General features: G+C 51.1%; 1 protein-coding gene across 1 annotated transcript in view; it reads left to right on the forward strand.

Annotated features, from left to right (window-relative positions):
• Window positions 1–1954, forward strand: part of HTRA1 (HtrA serine peptidase 1) — a 43472-nt gene extending 41518 nt beyond the window's left edge. The window contains exon 9 of the mRNA XM_004580196.3: window positions 1246–1954. Coding sequence (XP_004580253.3) covers window positions 1246–1414 — 169 coding nt within the window. The 3' untranslated portion in view covers window positions 1415–1954. The remainder of the gene's footprint in view (window positions 1–1245) is intronic.
• Window positions 1955–25111: the final 23157 nt, after the last annotated feature.

Consider the following 25111-nt stretch of genomic DNA (forward strand, 5'->3'; position numbering starts at 1 on the left):
GAGCATGGCCTGGTCGTGCCTGTGACCACTGTGGCCAAGCCTGTGGCCTCCTCTGGAGAAATAAGAGGGGTGACCACGAAGGAACACAAACAGCAGGAGGTTGGGGCTCATTGCCAGGTTCACATCTCAGCGGAGAGAAGTGCCAGGGGCCTGCACTGTGTCCCCAGCAGAACCTGGCCTGTTCCCCACCCTAGGCACCTCCCATGGTCTAAGAATAGCTTTTGCATTTGAAAGGTATTTATTTATCTCATTTGTTTGAAAACCAGGAGAGTGAGAGAGAGACAGAAGAGAGAGAGAGAGTGCCAGACACACTCTCCTATCCTCTGGTTCGCTGCCCAGATGCCCACAGCAGCCTGGGCTGGCCAGGGCACAGAAACTCAGTCACTCCAGGGTCTCCCGTGGGGGTCCAGGAACCCAGCTACTTGAGTCACCATCTGGTGCTTCCCGGCGTGTGTGTGGCACTAAGGAGTCGGGAGAAGACTGCAAGCCTAACCCGGGCACTCAGATGTGGGATGTGGTATCCTAAACACTACCCAAATACCTCTGCCTTGTGTGTTGGAAAATGGCTGGAAAAATTACCAAGTGAGAACAGGGCTTTGTGACTTGTGAAAAGTATGTGACGTTTCTGTGGGAACAGGTGTTTTGTTGGAACACAGCTGCCATGCCCATTTGATTCCATGCCGTTGGCACTGGCTTTGGCTGACACAGTGTGGCTGGCCTCAGTAGCTGCCATGGAGACCATTTGGCCTTCAGAGCCTGAACTCGTTCCTGTGTGTCTGGTTACAGAGCAAGGGTGCACCCTCCCGTGTTGACTCTAAGGACCATTAACAGCATGTTGGCAATATCTGGTATAGGAACTAAAGTCCCAAGGGCAGTAAGAGCGAGAAACAGTCTCTTGACAGGAGTGTCCATTTTGTAGGAGCTCCTGTCTGAGGTCAATGCCTGTTGCAGGCAGGTGGGCCATGGCTGCGGCACCTGGCACATGGCACCTGCTGCTTCTTTGTCCCCTTTGGGGTCAGTCTGTCATAAGGCCACACAAGTACTGGCAGGCATTTGTGCCAGGAACAACAATGGACAGCTTGGCCTACACAATCTGAGAAGGACACATAGTACATGGATGGCATGTGCCACCCTCACCCTGCCAGGATGCCCTGAGCACCTCTGTTCAAAGCTATGCCTCTGTTGGGGTTGAGTTCACCCAGGAGGAGCAGATGTGTGACCCCTGTGCACCCCTCTGTGTTGCAGCGGTGGCCTCAAGGAAAATGATGTCATCATTAGCATCAACGGGCAGTCAGTGGTGTCGGCCAGTGACGTCAGCGACGTGATTAAGAAGGAGAGCACACTGAACATGGTTGTCCGCAGGGGCAACGAAGACATTATGATCACAGTGATTCCCGAAGAGATAGACCCCTAGTCAGGCAGGGGCTGGAGTTGACCTTTCCCCCAGAGCCCCCTGCGGTGGACGGTGCGTGGGGACTCTGGTCTGGCGAGGAGCGACGCCCACGACGGTGGACCGCCCTGTGGCTTGCTGGGGTGGGACTCGGCCAGTGGAATCCCTCTTGATCGTTTGCAGGCAGAGCCGCCGATGTGTGCTGTGGATGTGCAGGCAGCAGCTGGCCCCCATCCTCTGGCTTGCAGTGTGCTTTTGCTTGCGGCTCGGGCGGTTCCTGCTTAGTCCACTCTCATCTCCTCCCCTAGCCGAGCCGGCATCCTATTCTGATTAGTGCAGTTGGTCCCGCACATAGCAGGGAGGGAGGCCCCCTGGGCAACCGACGTGTCCTGGGCACACATGTGTGTCTCTGCAAGTCAGCACCCAGGGGAGGGTGGCATGTGGAGACTGGGGGTGTGGGCAAATGCTGCTTCTGAAATGGCCAAAGTTGCCCTTTTTTAGGGATCTCTTCAGACTTGGGAGCACCATGACTTTGAGTTTGAGCTATTAAAATACTTCTTCATACTTTGCTTTCCAGCGTGTTTCTTTTCCATTCGTGAACAGCTGGTTTCTGTCATAATGAAATGATTAAAATGTCAGAGGTCATCTCATTAAATCACACTGTTCACGCAGGGTGGAGTGTCCAGTCATTTTTTTAAGGAGTAATCATTGCTTATTAGGTTTTTTTCTAAGTTTTTGTTAATTTGAAAGATCCAGAGAGATCTTTCAGGTTACAGGTGATGGCTCAGCCTGTGGGTTCCTGCCCCACTGAGAGATCCAAAAGGAATTCCTGGCTCCTGGCTGTGGCCCTGGTGTCACTCTGGGTGCTGCAGGAATTTGGAGTGTCAGGCAGTGGATGAAAGATCTCTCTGGATCTTTTAAATGTACAAAAACATTAAAAGAAATCTTCTTTTAAAGACCGTTAAAAGGCAATTTTCTCTGCTCACTTTGGACTGTGAGGGAGTCTTCAGGAACATACCTTAGCCTTAAAACCTGGAGTTGGAGCACTGAATCGAAAGAGCAGGGCTTTTTTGGGGGGCCACGTGCAGCTGTTTGAATCCAGGATCTGTGTTGTACTGACCTTAAGCAAAACAGCAAGCCTCTCTGTATCTGTGTCCATGAAGATAATATACCTATTCCCTTAGGGATTAAAAGCATGAAGATACACCTGTTAAACTCTCAGTTTTAGCAACATTTATGCTAATTGATGCCTGTGTCTCAGTTTCCCCTTCAGGTAAAATGAGGGCTGATAATGAAGCTGCCCTGGCACCTGGGACCCCTGGGCACATGAGGTCAACACAGCTACTCTTGTTCCTGTTGGCACTGGCCTGCCTCGCTCGGGTCCTGGGTAGCACAGGAGCTAGCATCCCCTGCAGAGCCCACGCTTGTCTCAGACACCAGGCAGAGCCTGTCCCCTTGATTAACTTGCATAACACTCTAATTGGTCCCTGGGTATGTGTGTATGGGGGAGTGCTGTGTTTATTCCCTTTGACAGGTGAAGAAATACATACAAAAAGCGAAGCATCTTGCACGGTCAGGTGGCTGGCAAGGGTAGCCTCGGTGAGCCAAGGAGGTCTGGACCCAGGACCTGTTGTCCTTGAGCTTGGGCCCTCACCCAGGTCATCCCCTCTTCTAAGGAGCTGGCTGGAGTGCAGATGGATGCTTGTCCCTGCATCTGGTTCTGCTGGCCTTTTCAAAGCCCCCAGGGTCTCCTGGGAAGCCTCTTTGGCTCTCCAAACATATGCTCCCTCACCTCTAGCCACCTGCTTCCTGCTGTCCAGTTGTGGAACTGAGCAATGGCAACCATGGGAGGAGAGGGGCCCTGGCAGCCAGGGGTCTGTGGGGGCGCCTTCTGGACCCAATGAATGGTCTGAGCAGGGTGGCCCTCCACAGGGAGGATCCTCTTGCACACTTGCCTTTTCCCATCTGAAAACTGGGAGGAATGCACGTGCCTGGGCTTGGTGGTGGCAGTGGTACTAGACTGTGCGCAGTGTAATTCCCTACCTGGAAAGCATCTTGGGCCCCAGCCTTGGCCAGCAAGGATGCCTGGTCTATCTCGGCAGATGCTGCTGAGGTCAGGGCTAAACCTTCTGGAGCTGCTGCAGCAGGGTTGTGGTCCAGGTTCAAGGTTGCTCTGGAAATGGCCTTCCCCTCCTGGGGCTGGTTATCTGAGTCCAGTGGTTTCCCTGGCCTATCAACCCTGATCATTGGAGGGGTGTGTGGAGTGTGCCCACTTGGGCTATGGGCTGAGGAGGCTGTGAAGTGCAGAGAACAGCCACGCTCAAGGGCTTGTCTGGTGCAGGCAGCTGTTCTCACCACAGCTGTCAACACTCCTGCCTCCCACGGCCAGGTCAGTGCTGGCTCCAGGGAGGAGCCTGTGCCGCTGCTGACCTCAGCTGTCCAGCAGATCATGCTTTGAGATGCTCACTGTTGGCTACAACCCTGAGCTGCCCGTGCTGTGCACCTGTTGGCTGTTGCGCTGGCCTGGGCAGGGCAGGGCAGGTGTCTGTGCTATTGTAGCAGCTCAGCACTGTGGGCTTCCTTGCTGTTCATTCATGGTGAGGGAGGGAATGCAGTGTGACACACCCACACTACTGGGAAGTGACCATAGATTTGGCCAGCAGCACCTCCAGGGGGCAGCAGACACTGCTGACCAAGAGTGTGCCTAGCATGTTACACCCACCTGGGTAAGGCTACAGAATGGGAGCCATTACTATCCCACTTTACAGATGGAGAAATTAAGGACAGGAGAGAGGCAATCACTTGCTGGAGCTTATGGGGTCTTCCGTCCCACAGAAGAATTCACCAGACACTCCAGGCTGTTTCTTGAGGCACTTTATTCTTCCAACCAGTCTGTTTCCCCCGGTCGACTTGACTTCTACACCTCCCGTTTTTCTTCCCGTTTCTCTCTGCTTCATTCCCCAGCCTCCTTGTCGCCCCTAGTCTTCTTCTGTCCGTCCGTCCGTCCCAGTCATACCCTTTCCTCCATCTCAGTCAGTCCCCATCTCCGTCTCCTTCCTGTCCTGTCCCTGTCCCTTCCTGGAACCCCCACCACTATATACAACCCTAGTCCAATCAGCTTAAAGGTCACTGGTGCACGCGGCAGGCACACCAGTCATCGCTCTGATCACGCAGAGCACATGCGCTAAGCATGCAGCTATGGGCCAATCAGAAGGCACTTCCTGAAACCTGTGTACCGCCAAGCTCCGAGAGGAGAGGTCTCAGCGCCATCTTAGGGCACACGTGCAATGCTGGCGACAGGAGCTCACCAGTGGGTCCTTGCAGGGGGGGACAGTGTCTTGCTGGGGAAGTGTGGAGGTCGGGTGCAGGGCCGGTGGCGGGTGAGAGTGGGGCATCCTCAGGGTGACCACGTTCCTGGGATCTCTCCCTTGGCTCCCCATTCCCTTCTGACCTGATTCTTCTGTAAGGTGGCCCTTCCTTCCAGTCCCCTGTGGCTAGGCCGGAAGCAGCTCTGTCCCCTGCCTTCTGCCCAGTAGCTGCCGGCAGTCTCCTCACCTCTTCCTGCGGGAACCTCAGCTGCCTGCTCCCGCTCATGACCCGTTGTTCTCACTGCCGCGTCTGCTGGGTGGCTACTGCCCCAGGGGGAGCTGACACCACCCCCTCCCCAGTCTCGGATGTGCAGACACAGGCAGAAGATAAGGTGCCCAGGGTGACCAACGCACTTGCATGCATGGTAGCTGCATCCCAGGTGACACTCAGACGAAGGGTCCAATGCCACAGCTGCTGCGTTGGGTAGAGGGAAGTGGTGAGGGGACAACATTGTTAAGGAACAGTGAATGATCTTAGGAGAAATGGGTGGGTTCAGCGAGCAGATGATGGGGGGGGGGGCAGAGTTCTGCTCTACTCCTCTCCAGGAGGGGGCAAGGCAGGGGAGCACAGGGCAGCCACGTGCTGTGACTGTGGTGGTCTCACTCTGGAGGTGTGGTGATGGCTGCCCCTCTCCTCTCTCTCCCTGGCAGTTCCTCTGTTCTGGTCAGTACAGATATGATTCCATAGCAACTGGATGCTGTCTGCGAAGGGACCGGCTCTGAATCAGCTGTGGGCACCACAGAGAGAACTCCCCGTCTCGTGAGAAGCAGAGGAACCAAATGCCTGTGAGGCCTCAGATCTGGACCTGTCTTGGTATCAGTTTGGCGAATAGCAGTGCCACGGGATGGGTACTGAGCCCCCAGGACCAAGTCTAGCCGAGCCGACAAGGTGGGCGTCGGGGAGCTTGGACTCGTCAGGGGAGGAGTGGGCCTGCCCCACTGGACCATCACACCGGCAGCTTCAGGAGAGAGGCACTCTGGCTACACCTGGTGAGTCTGTTATTTGAGAGGCAGAAAGAGAATGGTGGAAAGCCCCCATCTTCTTGCTCACTCCCCAAATGCCCACAAAGATTGGGGCTGGGCAGAAACTAGAAACACAACCCAGGCCTCCCAAAGTCATGGCTTCAAATCCCAGCTCTAGGGATCATTGCCTGTCAGACCAGGGGCAAGTCGTTGGGTGTCCCCGTCTGCAAAACTCAGCCAGTGGCACCTGCTGGGGTCGGGAGAGTGTGAGGCCCTATACGCATGTACAGGCCGGGCTGTCACGGGTCACCCCTTCTTGGTGACTGGTGGGGAGCTGCTGCAATGTCAGTGGCCATTCGAGCATCTGGGGAAGCCTGGCACCCAGGGCTGCAAGAGGCAGGACCAGACACCACCCCACGCTCACCTTGGTTCACCCCGCTGTCCCTGTGTTTATGTGGGTCTCTGTGATGGTCATTTGCAGTTTATGAATGCCAACCTGAGTGTGCCCACAGCACTCTCTAAGCTCCAGCGTGGCCCCTCCCTGTATTTTCCAGGCCTTGGCAGGTCTGATCCGGGCACACGAGGTGGCCTTCCCGTGAGAGAAGTCCTGGAGACGGTTCCCCTGAGAGTCTCTTGTGTGTTGAATTTGAACTTCTCTAACTCGGGAGGGGCGTGCGGCCCGTGGGCAGGCTCCCTTCCCTCTCAGGGCCTCGGGAAATGCCTGGGGTAGGGGTGTGGCCCACAGAAAGGAATCCAGCTGCCAGGCAGGATGCAAGTGCTAGCCATGAAGCCACACCCACGTTCTGGCAACACTTCAGAAGGGATTCTGGCTTTTAGGGGTACAGGGCCTGGTTCTGGGGAGCCAGCCTGGGCTGCCCACCCTGTCTGGTCCTGGGCTGACTCAGGTGCTCCCTGGCTGTGTGGGTGCACTCCGGCCTGGCAGGCCTTGTGGCCCTTAGGCAGCTGCTTGATTTAGGAGCATTGAGCGTGATTGCCTCAGAGATCCAGCTGAGATCAAAGGAAAACTCACAAATGAATCTTTTTGTTTTAAAAAAATTACCACAAGGGACCCAGAGCTGATTGAACTGGCATCACGCACAGGTTCCCCAAGTCAGAACGTTCCGGGAGAGGAAAATTAAAGGGATGGTGAGAAAGATCGGTGGTTGGTAGGGGTTGAAGGCAGGGGGAAAGCGAATTGGTACAGCAGGGAGGATTTGGGCATAGCGAAGCTGTCTTGTATGATATAGTCGTTCATAGGGGGCATGGAACACCACAGCCAGAGTGATCCAGAGGGTGCTGGGTGAGACCCGGGTCCGTGTGACATCATCCCCTAAGGACCACTCCCCTGGGGACTCTTGGTGGCAAGGACCCTGGGTCTCTGGGGACTTCCTACCAGTTCAGTCCTACACAGACCACTCACGAACTGAAAGTTGTGAGCTAGGCAGTATGAGTCTGGCCATCAGGCCCTAGTGCCGGAGGATGCTCCTGTGTGACTCGCCTTGGTCCCTCAGCCCTGCCCCACGCTGGCCCAGGGACCGCAGGCGGAGCTCAGGTGTCCTGGTGAGCAGGCAGCACTCCTTAGAGAAGGACCTCCCGAAGGTAGACACCCTGTCAGGCTCCAGCCAGCAGAGCTACCTCAAGCTGAAAATGCAAAATTCCTCTGCGGCTTCCAGAAGTGTGACAGCTGGTGCCCGTGCAGCCCCTACCCAGCTCTAAGCTGGGTTCCTCCCAACCTGCCCTGCCAGTGTGCTCATGCCCAACAATGACAGACGCAGACCCACGTGCAGTGCCTGGGACTTCCACAGCCTGAAGTGCCTCGTGCTTCGTCATGCATCTCTACACATTGGGTGTGCAGACTCCTCCATGGGAGGGGCAGGGGGCAGTGGCCTGTCCTTGTGACAAAGACCAGGGCAGCGTACTTTCTGCAGCCACCGCCCCGCCCCTCCTGGGCCTCTCTCACTCACCCCAGTACACCTCCGTGAGTAATGTGTTCCCTCTAATTCCTTCCTCCCTGTTGCTGAACCCTCCTAGTAGTGCCAAGGCTGGGGTTCCTGTTCATTTGGGGCTCGCCTTCTCCCACTGGCTTATCCTGTGACCCACCTACAGCGTTCTGGCTAACCTTGGATGCAAATGTAACTGGACCAAGGTTCTGCGCTACTTCTGATGTGGATGTTTCTGGAAGAAATTGTCAACTGCATGAGTAGGATGATGGAGCAGAACCCCATTTCTGGTACTTGTGAGGGGCTTGTCCCATCTTTTTGTGTCCCCACCAAGCACGAATGTGGAGGAGGGAGGGGCAGAGTGAACCTGCTGGAGCAGGAACACCCACCTTCTGCCCACACCCCTGCCCCTGGCACTGGCTGGCTGCTGCCCAGGTCTTCAGGTTGGCACCAGCTTCCCAGGCCTCCAGCGTGTAGACTGTGTGTGTAGCCTCCATCATGTCACAGAGCAGTCTCTCTCTCATGGCACACCTCTTTCCCCTTGCCTTCGTGCCTTTGCAGAAGCCTGCAGTGTGCAAGGCAGTAGGCTCATTGTGACCGAGGTCCAGCATACTGGTGATATTTACTGATGGCCAAGGTGTGTCCACTAGAGGGTGAGCTGACCTCAGGAAACTCCAGGGAGGCTGCCTGCAGGAGAGAGGGGAGCATACTTAGAGGAGGCAACCCAAGTGGCAGAGCCTGGCAGCCTGCTGGCCAGCGGGGCACAGTGTCCCCTGCCTGATGTGCCCTCCCCCACCTCCTGCCGACAGCTGTGGGACCTGGGGGAGGGCCCAGAGCCCAGCTGTCCTTCTCTGCTATAGCCACACCCCTCTGTTCTGGGCACACCGCTTTAGCCTCTTGCTCATTTCTTTCGCTGCAATTGGGGCCCTGGTGAGAGCAGGGCTTTGTTTATGGACGCTCCAGCTGCTCCATGTGGGGCACCCAGAGGACTCAGGTAGCTGACGAGAGCTGAGTGGCCGCGACCTGTCCCTCTACTTCTGCCTTCTCATCGTCTTTCTCTTTCCTCACCGGGCATCGTACTTTTGAAGATCAGCAGGACGCCCTCTTGCACCTGGCCCTGAGCCGTGTGGTTTAAACCGCTGTTGGCTGACAGGGGCACACTGGGCTGGGGCGCCCTGCCCTAGGGATTCCTGACCCACCGCACCCAGAACCAGCATAGTAGCTGGGTGGCTGAGGCACTCGGGCCTGGGGACCTTTTCCAGGATCTCAGCCCTGTGGTCCTCTCCTGCCAGCCGCTCCGGCTTGCTCTGCTCTCACTTCTCAGGAGGGTTCTGAACAAGCAGTCCCTCTGCCCTGGGCCTTGCGAGCCCTCCCTGTTGTGGAAGGTGGAAGGTGGAAGCTGTGGGAGAAGCAGAGAGGTAGGTGAGGGAGCAGGCATGGTCGCACATGCACCGGCCAGTCCAGCATGGCAGAGGCTCCAGTCTGGAAATGGCAACTCGAGAGCCTCCAACCTGCTCTCCTCCACAAGGTCCCCACCATGGACTGGCCCCCCTGAGTGTCCGCTTGCAGAAAGTTTAGTTCTGGAACACCTGGAAGAGCTGTGTGCTGCTGAGTTCCACTCTTGGTTCAGTCCTGCCTCCTGGTGGCCACAGAGAGGCAACGAGCCTCCCTGGTCGCACAGCATGTTGTTTTTTTGGTTAGAGCTAACAGGTTCTAGGCTCAAGGCCATTGGTTTCCTGAAAGGAGAGCCTCCCTGGTCCCACCTTTCAACGCAGCAGGCGTGCCTGCTCCCCTCCTATCTTATTCTCCAGCCGACACCCTCTTTGTGTGGGCTCCCATCCCCTGGCCACTCTGAATGGTTCTTGTCTCCAACATCAGATGCTAAATTCCCACTTGGATTGAGTTCCAGCTAGGATGCTGGGGACCACAATATCATACAGAGTGAGTCTGAGGTCCCTCACATGACACTTTCTTCCTCAAGAACAAACAGCCTTGCACCGAGCATCTGCTATGTACTGCTAAGTGCCCTTTCCCACAATCACAACTGCCCTTGGATCTGTCCCTTCACTTAGGCCCCACAGAAAATGGACAGGGTGCCCAGGCCACTATTTCCCACCATGTGACTCAACATCCTGTTGCGGTTAATTGGACTAGGTCAATGTCAGCTCTGAAAAATGGTGAAACCTCCCCCACGGCCTTTCCCAAACCCCTGGTATGCTCTGGGCTCCTATGGAGATGACAGATAGTTCCACTCTCTGTGACTTGTAACTTAAATGCAATGTCAAGCCTGGCTTCCATGTTTGTTGTTTTTTTGGTTGGAGCTAACAGGTTCTAGGCTCAAGGCCATTGGTTTCCTGAAAGGAGAGCTGCCTGCACACTGAGCTCTCCTTGAGAAGCAGAGAAAACCTAGAAAAATGGGGCGGGGAGGACTGTGAGCAAGAGGGGAGTCCCAGAGCGCAGCAGGAACAGAGACAGGGCAGTGAGTGTTGGAGGAGATCCTGGCCCCAGCTCCACTTCCCCCAACACCTGGCATGGGCTGGACCCGTGGCACATCCCAGGGGCACACCATTTGGCTTTAGCCTTCTGCAGTCTGTTGCTTGCCACCATGAGAACATGGAGCTAGGTCAACTGCATTGCTGGAAATGGCCATCTGTCCCACCGAGAGAACACAGAGCTAGTTCAACTCTATTAGTGGAAATGGCCATCTGTGCCACTCCAGAGATGCACCTGTGCCCTTCCAACTCCTCTGTCTGCCATGGACTCCAATCTGGACCCATGAATGCTCTTTTCATTTTTTTTTAAAAGATGTATTTATTCTTATTGGAAAGGCAGATTTACATGTAAAAGAAGACACACAGAGAAAGAACTTCTATCTGCTTGTTCACTTCCCAAATGACTCCAATGGCCAGAGCTGAAGTGATGTGAAGCCAGGAGTCAGAAGTTTCTTACAAGTCTCCCATGCGGATGCAGGGTCCCAAGGCTTTGGACCATCCTCTGCTGCTTTCCCAGGCCACATGCAGGGAGCTGGATGGGGAATGGAGCAGGAGAAACATAAATGCCCCCATTCGGGATCCCAGTGCTTGGAGATGGAGGATTAGTCAGTTGAACCATCCTGCCAGCCCTGAATGCCTCTTTTCTTGGTAGATTCTGACCCTTCACCACTTCTGTTGGATTGAAAGGCAGGAGGAGACAACTCTAGAATACAATGTAGGAGTGAAAGGGGAAACTTAGTCGGGAGTTCAAGCAGGGCCAAGTCATTGTCCTGTTAAAAGGTGCGTCTAGACTTCAGTCCAGGGAAATTAGCCCCTGCTCTGGCTGTGGATCCTGCAGCCTGGGCCTTCAAGAAATGCTTTGGCATCTGGGCCTGCGTCTGTCACGTGCACCAACTGCTACAAAGCTCATGTCACCCGAGAGGGCAGTCCACTCTGGCCCCCTGGTGCTTCCTGAGGCAAGGTACTGGTCTATGCGGGATGCCTCTTAGCACTGTCCCTACGTTGGGGAGGGTGACTCCTGGGGTCCTGTCCTAATTACCTCCCCAAAGCCCAACCTCCAATACCATCATGTGGAGGGGCTCGGGGATGGGGGTGGAGGGAGGTGGGACACAGACTCTCATAACATCACAATACCAACCCCCAAGCCCTCGGCGTGCGCGGTTAGGACACTGTCGCCAACAAACACTGGGGTCAGCTGTCCACAACGGGGCCGGAACCCCCTGCCAGAATTTTTCCTCACAAACAGTGCATTTTAAAAGAAAACTTTGAGGAAACCCAAGAAGGGAGCAGTTCTTTTAAGGTGAGCGAAGACTGTAGCTGGCACTTCAGACTGAGCCCAAGATGGCCACAGGCCATGGCAGGCTGGGGTGGGTTGCCATAGAAATGGTTTCCTGATGTTTGCCAGGGGCATTTCCTTTGGCTGGACTACACCCTGCCCTCACCCCCCCCCCCCCAGTTCTTTTTTATTCTGGACGGAAATAGCCAAGTCAGTTGGCAACTGACCTTGACCATGGGATGTGGAACTTGCAACTTCTGGGAAGAGAATGGCCGCAAGATGTTTTTGTGGCCACCCTTAGGCTATGTTTTCCGCGGACACCTTCTCTTTGGCTGTTCCCTTTCAGCCTTGAGATCGGTCTGAGATGAGCAGGTTAGCTGAAGTCAAAGTCAGTGTTTGTGAGATCTGTCCTGATCCCCATAGTTTTCATATGTCTGACCAACATGTGTCAGGTACTTTGTACATATTATCCTATTTCTTCCTTGTAATAACCCCATGAGCTAGAGGTTATGAGGGCACCTTGAAAAGTGCATGGAAAAATGACATTAGAGGACAAGTTTAGGGGCAAGTGTTTGGTGCAGCTGTTAAGACAGCACTTACGGGGTATCTGCATCTGTACTGGAACCAGTGCTGGGGTGGGTTCCTGCTAATGCACATCCTGGGAGGTAGCAGGTACTTGGGTCCCCGCCACGGCCCTGGGCGATCTGGACTGAGTTCGCCCTCTGGTTTTGCCTTGGCCCAACTCCAACCATTGTAAGCATTTGGGGAACAAATCAGTGATGGAAGAGCTCTCTCTCTTTCTCTCCGCCTTTTTGTCTTTCATATAAATACAAATTAAAAAATAAAAAATAAGTTAGAAGTTTGTCTTGGTACTAAATATAATTGAAATCCTTGAGTAGTTTTTCTGTAATGCACCTCTCCCATGAAGTTTTTGAAGATTCCACTTATGCATGGTTTTCACAATGTTTTTTGCACCAAAGCAAACTTTTGTTATAATTCCATTTTCTGTTAAAGTTGTTTGAGAGATAGAACCAGATAGAGAGGGGAAAGGAAGAGAAAGAGAGAGAGGGAAGAAGAGAAAGAGAGAGAGGGAAGAGGAGAGAGAGAGAGAGAGAGAGCTTGGACCATCTTTGCTGCCTCCCCAGGAGCATTAGCAAGAAGCTGGATCACAAGCAGGGCATCAATCAGCCGGAACTTAAGCTGGCACTCTCATATGGGATGCTATCTCATGCAGCAGTCTAATCCGCTGTGCCACAATGCTGGTTCCTTGACATCATGTTCATATTAATTTACATAGAAGAAAACTGAGGGCTTTTCTTGACCCATAACCTATGCTGTCACTCAGTATGTTGGTGCATCCCCAGCTCTTCTGGAAAGCTTGTCTTCCGCAAAGCTGACCCCTGCCATTCCTGCCTAAAGGGCCTTCGCACCTGTCCAAATCCTGCCTCCTGGATTCCTGGATTGGAGCTTATCTGTTCCAAGGCCCCAAAACCCACCCTGTGTACCCTCCTCCCAATTCTTGGAACCCATAGATATGTGGCCTTGTAGGGCAAAAGAGACTGTGCAGTTGAGATTAGATTAAGGCTCTGCAGCACAGGGTGGGTGGGTGCGGTACTTCTGGATTCTGTGCTGAGCCTAGTGTATTCACAATGTTCCTTTTGGAAATGAGTGTGGAAGCTCAGGAGAGAGAAGAGACATGGCAGGAGAAGCATCATCTGGATTGTGGGGTTTTGAGATGAAGGAAGGGGCCGCAAGCCGAGGACGGCAGGTGGACTCTAGAAACTGCACCAAAGACCTGGCCTTTTCCCTAGAACGTCCAGCAGGAACACAGCCTGTGGCCGGTGGAAACCTTCAGTCGATAAGACTCGCTTTGTACTTCTGACCCCCAAATTGCAAAACGGTGAAGGTGTGTTGTTTTTACTATGTGGTTTGGGAGATTAGTTCCAGGAACCTCAGGAAACTTAGAAGCTGTCATTCGTTTCTCCTGCCCCTGGGTCTCACTGGCCAGGTGTCAGTTCTGGCTGCCTGGGGGCACTTGGTTCAGCTCAGCACCTGTGCTCAGCTCTCCTGCTACAAATCCACCTCATCTGGGGGAGGCAGTGCAGTGAGTGCCCCTGCCCCTGAGAAAACTGCATCCGCATGTTGGTGTTTCTAGGGCGCTCAAATTTGTGGACAGGGAAAGATGAGCAGTAAGTAGTGACTGAGGGTCCTCACCCTGCAAAGGAAAAGGTGTGATAGAGGCAGAAGTGAGTACCAATGCATGCGGTAAGCTCAGTACATAGACTAGAAACAGGGGTTCCTTGATTTTTATGGGAATGTCACTATGCTAACAATTTCATCCACCTTAATCTAATTCCTCCCTGTCTTGGTTGGATAGACAGGTTAGCCAGCTTCCTGGAGGTTTGGTGGTCTTTGTCATGATCCTTCGGCTCAGCTCCGGGAGTCAATGTTTCTGGCAGCAGGGTGTGGCGGAGGCCATGCTTGGCCATGGAGGGACTGAGAGGGTTTCCTGTGTGGAGGTGGCTGGCTGCTCAAAGCTCACCTGTACTCTCTCGAGGCCATCCACACGCCCCTTGATGCTGAGGCCACCTGAGGCTTGAGAACAGCGTGGCCTCTCTTCATTAAACAGAAGTGTTGCAGGATATTAACCAGCTTAGCAATTCTGCAATCTTAGAGATGAAGCTTAGCCTATCTAGGCTGGACTGAGCGGTTCGTGTGATTAACTTTCCTTTTCAGAAGTACCGAACCATCCAGGGAAAGGCATCCCCTAACTGCCCTCTATTGGCTATCAAGAGTGACAGGGCGGGGCGTTTTATGGCATGGCCGGCGGAGATCACTTGCAGGAAACTGCACTTTATTATTCTGTCTGCTTTGCATATCATGTCAGTTCTTAGGTAATATCATCCTATTGATAGTGTGACCCTGTTATTGGAACAACTAGAAAAATGGTGGACTTTGCCTAGACAGCTTTTGGGAATGAGCGTTATCCACAATAATAAAGTACTCTTGGGACTAGGCGTTTTCCTATAACCCAAGTGCTTGATAGCTTAAATGTCAGCAGTTTGGATGTTTATTACACAATGGAGCGATGGAAGGTAACCTTTCTAGTAGGTATTTTTAATCCATTATTGGCATTGCAGAGGCCATAGGGGAAGTCCGGAAGATGACTAAGTGCCCTGTGAAGTAGGGCATAGGAGGTTCTGCCCTGGCCCTGGCTGATAGGTGGTTATATGCCTTCTCATGCCTGTCTTGGTGGGAAGGAAATCTGCTCAGTGAGCATCTCTGGGCTCCCGAAAGTGCAGGTTTGTGCTTGTGTTTGAAAACGGGAGATGCATGAGAAGCTATGAGAAGCAGAGCGGTAGACTCCTTCAAACCCATCGGTGAGAGAGCTGGTGGTGCCGGGCTCATCCGCAGCGCTGGCTCCTGACTCCAGCTTCCTGTTGACCCGGCCTCATGAGGCAGCATTCTTACCATCCACGTGAGACCCGGGTTGAGTTCCTGACTCCCAGCCTCAGCCTGAGCCAACCCTGGCTGTTGTGGGTATTTAGGGAATGTTTTTGTCTGCCTGTCAGATCAATACATTTTTAAAGAAAGAGTCTCTGAAGAAAAAAATCCAACATGGAAATTTAACTCTTTCTGGGACATGGAACCATGAAGCTTAGTGCTCTAGGCTAGAACTAAAGGCATTATGTATTTATTTATTTGAAGGTAAAGGTAAAGAGAGAGGAGGAGCAACACAGAGACAGAGAGAGATACTCAATCCACTGGTTCGCTCCTCACATGACCACAGTGCTGGAGCCAGATCTGTTTGAAGCCAGGAGCCTGAAGCTTTTTCTGGGTCTCCCACATGGGTACAGGGGCATAAGCACCTGGGCCATCCTCTGCTGCTTTCCCAGGCACATTAGCAAAGAGATGGATTGGAAGTAGAGCAGCTTGGTCTTAAACAAGCACTCATATGGCGTGCTGGCACCAGCGTCAGAAGCCTAAACTTTTTAAAACTTTATTTTTGTTTGAAATGCAGCGTTAACAATATAGAAGAAAGTGTTCTTCCATCTGCTGGTTGATTCCCCAAATGGGGCTGCAATGGGTGGTGCTGGGCCTGTTTGAAGTCTAGAGCCAGAGTCCCTTCTGGGTCTCCCATGGGGTGCAGTGGTCCAAGCATTTGGTCCATCTTCTACATGCATTGACAGGGAGCTGGACTTGAAGTGGAGCAGCCAGCACTTGGACCAATATCCACATGGGTTGCTGAGAGCTGGACTTGAAGTGGAGCAGCCAGCACTTGGACCAATATCCACATGGGTTGCTGATGCCACAGGTAGAGGCTTAACTTGCATGCCACAGAGTCTGCCCCTGAAGAGTGTGTCTTCCATCAGGGTTTTGAATATGTACCTTGGGAGAGAAAGTAGATAACAGGTACAAACTGGAGTCAGTTTCCATTTATGAGAGAGCTCTCACCTGGAGGCTGGGGAGGCAGTGAAGTTTGGGCAAAAGCTCTGACTCACCCACCTGGTTATTTGTCAGGTAACACTGGACAATTTTCTCAACTCTATTTTATCTGTAAAATGGGCCAACAAAGACTACTTCTTAGAATGTTGTTAATCTTGATCTGTGGTATGTGACACACCGAGTCCAGTGTTGTAAATGGAGGTGATAGCTGTGGTCTTCACCATTCTTTGGTGTTGAAACAATTGGAGAAGGTTTACTTCAAGCCAACCAAAAATGTTGAAAGCAAAGATTTGCACCTGATGTTTGGGATTGCATCAACTACACAATGCATCCTCACTGCTTGTGAGGAGGGAGGAAAGGCTGAGGTGTTCACTTCATCTTTAGGAGCACTCTCCTTCCCATAGTTGACAAGGTTGTGGTTGAATTGATTCGAATGATAGACTTTGGCAAAGCAATCCTGGCAGGGAATGGCAAACTTGGGTTTCTCAGCTTTGAAGAGACCACAGTTAAGTGGCTAGACCTGCATGGCCAACAGAGGCTATTGTGTCCATTTGTTTACCTGTAATTAAGATGCACAATAGTTCTTTGAAATGCACACCTCCAGGTGTTCACGCACAGTGTGGTCTTGAGAACTTGTCTGAATAACGTTTATGTACCTTCGTGGAGCAGGCTTTGGAATTGATTTTAACAGTAAGTGGGTTAGATTAATAACAGGGCTATTTGATTCCCTGAGAAATGGCAAGTGACTTGGCCATGGGAAAGGCAGAATAGTGTTTAAAGAGGCAACCCTGAGGCTGGTTAAACCTGGGCTGGAATCTAAGCGTGGCTGTTTATCAGCTGTGGCAGTAGGCTAGTTATTAAAGTGCCAGGCCCCAGGTTTCCCAGGTCTAAAGCAGATGTGATAACGTGAAGACTGTCTTCTAAGCCACGGGGGGATAGCTGAGACGGGACAGATCCTTTGGCTCTGTGTTGGATGTGGAGCTGAAGTGAGCTCATGCTCCCAGCGTTTCTTGGCTCTTCCCTGACCGCGGAAAGGTTCTCTGTGCAGGACCGTGACTGCGGGCCACCAATCTGCGGCTCGGCTTCCTACCCTGGTGCCTCTGCTCTTAAAAGCTGGTTAACTGAGAACATGGACCTCTAAACCCCAGGTTCCCAAGAGAATCAGACAAAAGTTAAGCCCACTGCCTGCAAGGGAAGGCATCAGGGAGCGCTCCTGCCCGTGTGTGTGTGCACATTTGGAAGGCTCTGACTCGGGAACTTCATAAGGAATAATGGAACATAGCAAACAGGCTATGCTTGCAGTTGGACAGGACGCAATCACGTCTCACTAGACCTTTGCTCTCCCTCCTGGCACGTCCTGTGGGCTCATTCTTGCCAGGTCTAATCCAGGTCTGTCTTTGCAGGGGAACATCTCCCAGCTGTCCTTCCAGCTCCCTAGTGGAAGGTGTGGGTGTTCAAATTAGAATACCATAAAGAAAATTGCCTTATGGCTCTTAAGGGTTTTTATGGTTCTTTTGCGGTCAAGTTTAACTAGGCAATCCCAAAAACCTTTTCAGGGAAAAGGCGAGTCAGATCTTGAATAACTCACATTGTTCTTCCATGATTATCTTTTTTTAAAATTATTTTCGATGATGTTTATACAGTTGATTAGGGTGGAAAGGGTCGAGGACTAGGGGAAAGTGGGTGAGACCACTATTTCCATGTCTTCCTTATATTCTTCCTGTATCTGGGAGAAGGGAGGAGGCAAATGGGAGAAGCCACACCCAGCCTCCCACACACTGATAGTTGCAATTGCTAGGTCAAATCTTTTTCCAGCCCCATCTCTTACGCAGACCAATGGGCCCAGCCCATTGTGTGGCCCAGCCCAACCCCACCCGCCACACACTCAGCCCCCACATGTACCAGTGGGTGCTGCAGCCCAGTCAGAGAAACCTCCAATAACCCCTACTGGTCTGGACCCTCGCCCTGGTTCCTGTGCCTGCCAACATGTGCAGTGGACTGGTCTGGTTTGTTTCACATCCCGTTCAGCTCTTGTACACGTCAGTGGGCATTGGAGCCTAACTCAACCCAACTGACTCCACCCCCCAGCCCACACTCATGCCAGTGGATGCCACCACGTGTCTAACCATGCCCGCCCCCAGTCTTGGTTCTCATGCTCACCAGTGGGAGCTGCAACCCATCAAAGAAGTGCCCACAGTTTCCCTATTGACCCTATTCCCTACTCCAGATATTATACTCTCCAAGTAGTTCTGAAGTCCATCTTGACAGGACTTGCCCCCAGTCCCAGGACTTGCCAGCTGTTGCTGTGGCTTAACCCAACGAGCTGCCCTTACCCTGACTCATGTCTACACCAGTAGATACGATCGGTTAGCCCAACCTGGCTCTCCCCCTAACCCAGTTCACATGCGGGCCAATAGGTGTTGTAGCCCTGCCTGGCCTGAACTTCCCCCAGTATCAGTTCTCACATTCACCAGCAGGAATAGTGGTAGAGCAGTGGAGTCCCTACATTTCCCCTACCAGGTTCACAATGCCCCCACCCCTTGGGTCACACGTGTGCTGGTGACTACTGTGGCCCAGCCTGGCATGGTCTGCCTCACCTCAGCATATGCCAGCAAGTACTGTAACCTGGCTAGGCCCATTCTGTCCCCCAGTTCCAGCTCATGCTGGTGGGTGCTGCTGCCCAGCCCAGCCCAGCCCAACCAGCCTCCAGTCCTGGCCCTAATGTGAACTGGCTGATTCTGTGGCCCAACCTGGTCTGTCCTGCACCCCGTCATGGTTCTCAGATCTGCTAGTGGGTGCTATGAACTGGCCCAGCCTGGCTCACTCCCAGACCTGACCCACATGCATGCTGATGGGGTACTGCAACCTGGCCTGGTCTGGGCTGCTCCTTGTCTTGGTTCTTGAGTTTACCTGCAGAGACTACATCCTGGCAAAGGAGTTTCCCAAACTCCTCTCTCAGGTCTCCTCCCAGTGGCAGATCTCATGCACACCGATGCGTCCTTGGCCCAGGCTGACTTAGTCTACCTCCTGTCCTGGTGGGAACAGTGGCCTTACCCAACTGGCCCACACCCATTCTGGGTCTTACTGTAGGGTATTACAGCCCAGCCATACCTAGTCCATGCTGTGACATGGCTCACACATGATCCAGTGGAGCTGAAACCTAGCCCAGCCCGTTTGACACCCACTCTGGGTCTCACAAGCACTAGTGGGTGCCAGAGTCAAGCCTAGTCTGATGCTCCCCGGATCCAGTTCACTCCCATGCTGAGAGCTCTTGCAGCCTTGTCCAGCACAGATCACTACCCCCATTCTGGCCCTTGGGCTCAGCAGTGGAAACCACAACCCAGCCAAGGTGTCCCCTTAACTCCCCAACCAGTCCTATTCCCAGCCACTGATTTTATGCTTGCCTGTGGTTGCTCTGCCCTTGTCCTGTCTTAGCCTTTGCCATCAGATGCGGCAGCCTAGCCCTGATCAATCTGCTTCCATCCCTGACTCTTGCAAACTGGTAGGTGTGGTAACATAGCTCAGTATGACCCGCAATCTAGCCTGGCTCCTGCACTTACCGGTGAGCTAAAATTGGCCTGGTCCTGCCCAGTCGCCCACTTCTAGAAACAATTTACACACTTGCCCAGGCCTGAATCACGTACTCACCACAGGAAGTTGCAGTCCACCAGGGGAGTTTACCAAGTTCCGCCACCAGGCCTACTCCCAGACCCATATCTTGCATGGCCTGGGTATTGCCAGCAGTTGCTAGACCCTTACCCAGCACAGTCTGCCCCTTGCATCCCAGTGTATGTATGAGCTGGTGGATGTTGCAACCCAGCCCACCTTACATCCCATTCTTAGGTACAGCTAAGGGTGCTGCAGCCTGGACCAACTTAGCCTGTACCCAATCCCAGTACTCATGAGTCTTGGAGGGTTCCATGGTCATACCTAGCCCAGCCCATCACTATCCCCATCTCTTAAGCAAACCAGCAGAAATGGCACAGCATCTGCCTCCAGATCTGATTCTTTCATGTGCTGATCAGTGTCATGGCCCAGCCTAACATTACCTGTCCCGATACTGTGATCTAGCCCTACCAGGTAGTGTCTGCCAGTGAGTGGTATTCAGTGGTGGTCAATGTTAAGTAGTTCAGTTCTGGTTCCCCATATGTGCTGGTGCTTCGTTTTGACCCTTAAATATCTTCCCATTTCCCCCTCAAAACTGCTCAGTCTCAGCCCCCTCACTTACCTGCAAGTACAGTGGCCTTGTCAATGAAGTCCTTTAGAAGTCATTCCTCACCTGGACTTGAGCCCTTAGGACCCACATGCATCCCCTGTGCCATCACCAAGACCCCCAGTAAGCCCACACCCTTAAGCTCCCAGAGTGCACTGCCAGGTGCCGTGAAGGCTGTGCCCAATGCTATTGGCCCAGGTCCACCTCTGGAGATAAACCACCTAGCTGCCTGCATGCCACCACAGGCTGTGCTCCCACAGGTTCCTCAAGGACCTAACACCCATGGAATGACTTTTGACTTATCCAATTACCATAGAAAAAATTGAGAGCAAAATCACAGGCTTGACTACAGCGTTAAACTTCCAACATGTCTTCCCCCGTGGCCGCATAAATCCTAGCGAAGTTGACATCACTAAGGCCAATAATAATAATCTTCCCATCATGGTTACTGTAGTCTGTTCTGCTTCAGTAGCATTTGCTTCAGAACACCGGAACATCCAGGGCAGGTGTTTGGGCTAGTGGCTGAGATGCGGGTTGGGACATCTGTGAACCCTGTTGAAGTCCATGCGTTTGACTCTAACCTCCAGCTCCTGACTCCAGCTTCCCACCAATGTAGACCCTGGGAGGCTGTGGTGACGGCTTAAGTATCTGGATTCCTGTCACCTACATGGGGGACTTGGGTTGAGTTCTTGGCTCCCAGTTTTAGAACCTTAGCTGTTGTAGTCATCTGGGTAGTGAACAAATGGGCAGAAATGCTTTCTCTTTAATAAATAGATAAAAATTAAGAAAAGAGCATGACACTCACATATACAAAATCAGCAACAGAATGGCTGCTACAATAATCAACAAAATAGAGAGAGAGAGATTAAGATGGCTGGCAAGTGCTGTGGCACAGTGGGTTAAGACTCTGCTTGTGATGTCTGCAATTCATTTCTGAGTTCTAGCTACTCTACTTCTGATCTAGCTTCTCGCTAACCAGTGTAGGGAGGAACATCTAGTAGTTCAAGCACTTAGGGCCCTGACACCCACATGGGAAATCCGGAGGGAGTTCTGGGCTCCTGGCCTCGGCCTGACCCAGCCCTGGCTGTTGACGAGTGAACCAACAGGTGAGGATTTCTTCCTGAATCTGTGTTGTTCTGTCAGTCTGTCTTGCAGGTAGATGAAAATAAACACTGAAAATGGATAAATATTAGAGAAGATGGAGCGAGTCATTCTTTTGCACACTGTTGGTGTAAATGTCATATAGCTCACCACTGTAGAAAATAGAATGCAAGTTCTTAAAAAAAATTAAAAATAGATCTTTTGGGGCTGGTGTTGTGCATAGCAGGTTAAGTTGCTGCCTGCAACACCAATATCCTACAATGGATACCAGTTTGACCTCTTTTTTTTTTTTTTAAAGATTTACTTACTATTTTTATTGGAAAGGCAGATTTACAGAGAGAAGGAGATACAGAGAGATAGATCTTCTGACCACTGGTTCATTCCCCAAATGGCCACAACAGCCAGAGCTGAGCTGAACTGAAGCTAGGAACCAGGAGCCTCATTGAAGTCTCCCATGCAAATGCAGCATTCCAAGGCTTTGGGCCGTCCTCCACTGCTTTCCAAGGCCACAGGCAGGGAAGGCAGAGGGAAAGTAGCACAGCTGGAACGTGAACCGGCCCCATATGAGTTTCCAGTGCATGCAAGGTGAAGATTTAGCCACTGAACCATTGTGCTGGGGCCCAGTTTGAACTCTGAACCAGTCTGCTAATGTGCCTGGGTAGACAGGAGAAGATGGCCAAAGTCCTTGGGCCCCTGCAATATTTAGGAGGCCCTGGTTTCAGGCTAGATTAACTCTGGCCCTTGGAGCAATGTTGGGGGTGGACCAACAGATGGAAGATCTCTCTCTTCGTCTGTGTCTCTGCTTTTCTCTTTGTAACTCCTTCAAACAGACAGATCAATCTCTTTTAAAGTAGAACTGCAGTATGATTCAGAATTCCTACTACTGAATGCATATCTAAATGGAGTGATAGCAACACACTGGGAGACACCTGTTCCCGGCCACACTATTCACGCAAGCCCAGATACAGAATCAAGTATCCATCAGCGAATGAATGGATAAAGAAAATGACAGATAAACACAACAAAACATTACTTAGCCTCAAAAAGAGAAATCCTGTAACTTGTAACCATGGAGATGAAACTGCAGATATTATGTCAACAGAAGTAAGCAAGCCACAGAAAGGCAAGTATGGTGTAATGTCAGTTATATGTGGCATTAAAAAAATTGAACTCATAGAAATCAAATGTAGAATGGTGGCAGTCAGGGGGAGACATTGATTAAATCATACATATTTTCAATTAGATAACATAATATTGGTAGCTGCAGTTAATGACAATATATTGCGTTCCTGAAAATTGCTATAAGAGTGAAGTGTTCTGATCACAGAAAAAAAGTTCTTGTATGTTAATTATATAATTTTAGCCATTCCACAATGTATTTCCACTTCAGAAGAATGTGGCCTTCTGCTGAGATGTAATCGTTACGAACATCTTGGTTAGTTGACAATTAAACCTTTCGCTAGCTGTTTTTATGGATGTAGCTTTATGTATATATATATGCAAAGGATGCCCACAATGCCAAGTTCATGCAGTACAAGGCTCCTTTAAGAGCTAGTCTTTGTATTTGCTGTTCTGTGATCCAGAACTCAGTGGGAGTTGCCATTTACTGAAAGAACCGGTGAGCTGGGAGCTGATGTTGCCATGAAAGCAGTGTGACGTGGCATAAATTCCCAGTGAGGAAGAGGGTCCTTGTCTGCTTTCCTTCGTTTAAGTCTTTGTTGACCTAACAACGCAGAATCTCCCTTTCAACAACAATGGAGAGCTTAGCTCCTGCCCTTGCCCATGAAAGTGTCTTTGTGAGATTTCTCCCTGCCTCCAGGAGCTCTCAGTTCAGCTCAGGTGATGATAGGTGTCTGAGACCAACTATGACAATGCCAGGTGGTGTGAGGGAGATGCCAGGTGATGGGCACACAGTTTCTCAGGCTCCACTGAGGTGGGTAGCTGGGTAAGTCTCAGATGGGGATTAAGGTTGAAGAAGCAAAGTGAGGCTGCTGTGAGCAGATGCAGAGTTGGAGAAGGGTGAGTCTGTGACCAGGACATGAGGAATCGGGGGGAGGTTGCGGGGAGAAGCAGGTGGATCAGATGTGGTTGGTGAAGGCCCTCAGTGTGGAACTTGGAAGCCAATCCTGCAGGCTGTGAGCAATAAAGGCTTCCAGATTTGTCCGATGGCAGCCAGAAACACAGGCCAAAAGACTAAAGTCACTTTCTTTATGCTTTAATTAGGCTATCACCCTTTGAAAAGTTTCCAAAGTGTCATGTGATCCAGGTTATTTAATCACTTCCCAGTAGCATTTGATTTTTGTTTATGGTAGTCAAGGGTAACTGATTTTCAGCGTGATAAGAAAAAGGATATTGACAATATAATCATACTGTAGAAGCTTTAGTCTGTTACAATTTACCTGAAATTGCGTTACTGTTGAATTTTCATGATTTGGGGATGTACATGAACTAGGGGGATGCTTTGAAAAGATTACGGGAAATGGAATTAACACCTAAGTTTGTTTTAGGTTGAAAAAAGATACACATCTAAAAAGATCTTCAAAATGTTTATGAAAAAGCATATGATAAAAAATGCATCAGTTTTTGCTTAATACGTTTCAAGATTATTTGGTGATGTATTGGGTTTTGGTAGAAGGTTTCTTTTTATTCTAAATTATGTCTTACTGTGAGTTAATAATCACCATGCAAACTTTTGGTTAGTATTTGAATGACATGCCTTTTTCCAATATTTCTATGTAGTTTTGTTTTAGGAGTGACCTTGGTAGACAAGATATAGTTTGATTTTAAAAGATGCAAGTGAAAAAGAATGCAAATGGACAGTCTGTTTCTTTTAAGAAATGGGTTTAATCTATTTACATTTAGTGTGATTTCTTATATATTTGAATCTACTTTAAACATTATTGATTTTTTTTGCTGATAATCCCTTTTCCTTGCACTTTTTAAAAGATTCATCTTGTTTTTTTATCGCAAAGTCAGATATACAGAGAGGAGGAGAGACAAAGAGGAAGATTTTCCATCCGATGATTCACTCCCCAGTGAATGAACGCAATGACCGGTGCTGCGCCAACCTGAAGCCAGGAGCCTGGAGCCTCTTCCGGGTCTCCCACGCGGGTGCAGGAACCCAAGGCTTTGGGCCGTCCTCGACTGCCTTCCCAGGCCACAAGCAGGGAGCTGGACGGGAAGTGGAGCTGCCGGGATTAGAACCGATGCCCATATTGGATCCTGGTGCTTTCAAGGTGAGGACTTTAGCTGCTAGCCTACTGCACTGGGCGTTCCTTGCATTTTTTCCTCATCATGCTTTCACTCAGTTATGTTCTCTTCTTTTCCTTCGTTGATGTGGACACTATAAATTGTCATTTCTTGTTTAAATTCTTACCTTTAAGTTTCTAAGCTTACTGTTTTTTAACTTTACCTTTTTCTTGGTAAAATCTAAAATATTCAATGCCTATACTCTACTACCTTAATATAATAGCTATTGGCATTTTGATAACTTCTTTAAAATGTGTTTCTTACATATAAACATATCTCTAGGTAGTGACATCATAGGTCACTACAAACAGCTGAGTGTGGGTTTCTGTTTTTTTTTTTTTCTTCATTTGTTTTGTTAATAGCTTTTCTACTGCTCCTCCCTTATCTGTTCCTGGAGCTGTCACACTTGGCTTTAGCTGATGGGCTCAGAGAAGAGCCTGCAACCCAGATCAGGCCAATCAGAAGGGAGCAGGCACTGCTCTGCACTGTGAGCACCCTAAGCACTGTCCCTCCAACCCACAACGGAGGAGAGTGAACGGCAGAAGCTCTCCAGCAGGCACAGACGGAGTGCCCCTAGGCTGATGGGGAAGAGGCCAGGATGAAGTGTGCGGAACTCCAGGAGGCCGGGGACAAGAGGACAGGCCTGGATGACCCGATGGATAAACACGCTGCG

Source organism: Ochotona princeps, chromosome 13 (assembly GCF_030435755.1).
Source record: "Ochotona princeps isolate mOchPri1 chromosome 13, mOchPri1.hap1, whole genome shotgun sequence".
NCBI classification, from domain to species: domain Eukaryota; kingdom Metazoa; phylum Chordata; class Mammalia; order Lagomorpha; family Ochotonidae; genus Ochotona; species Ochotona princeps.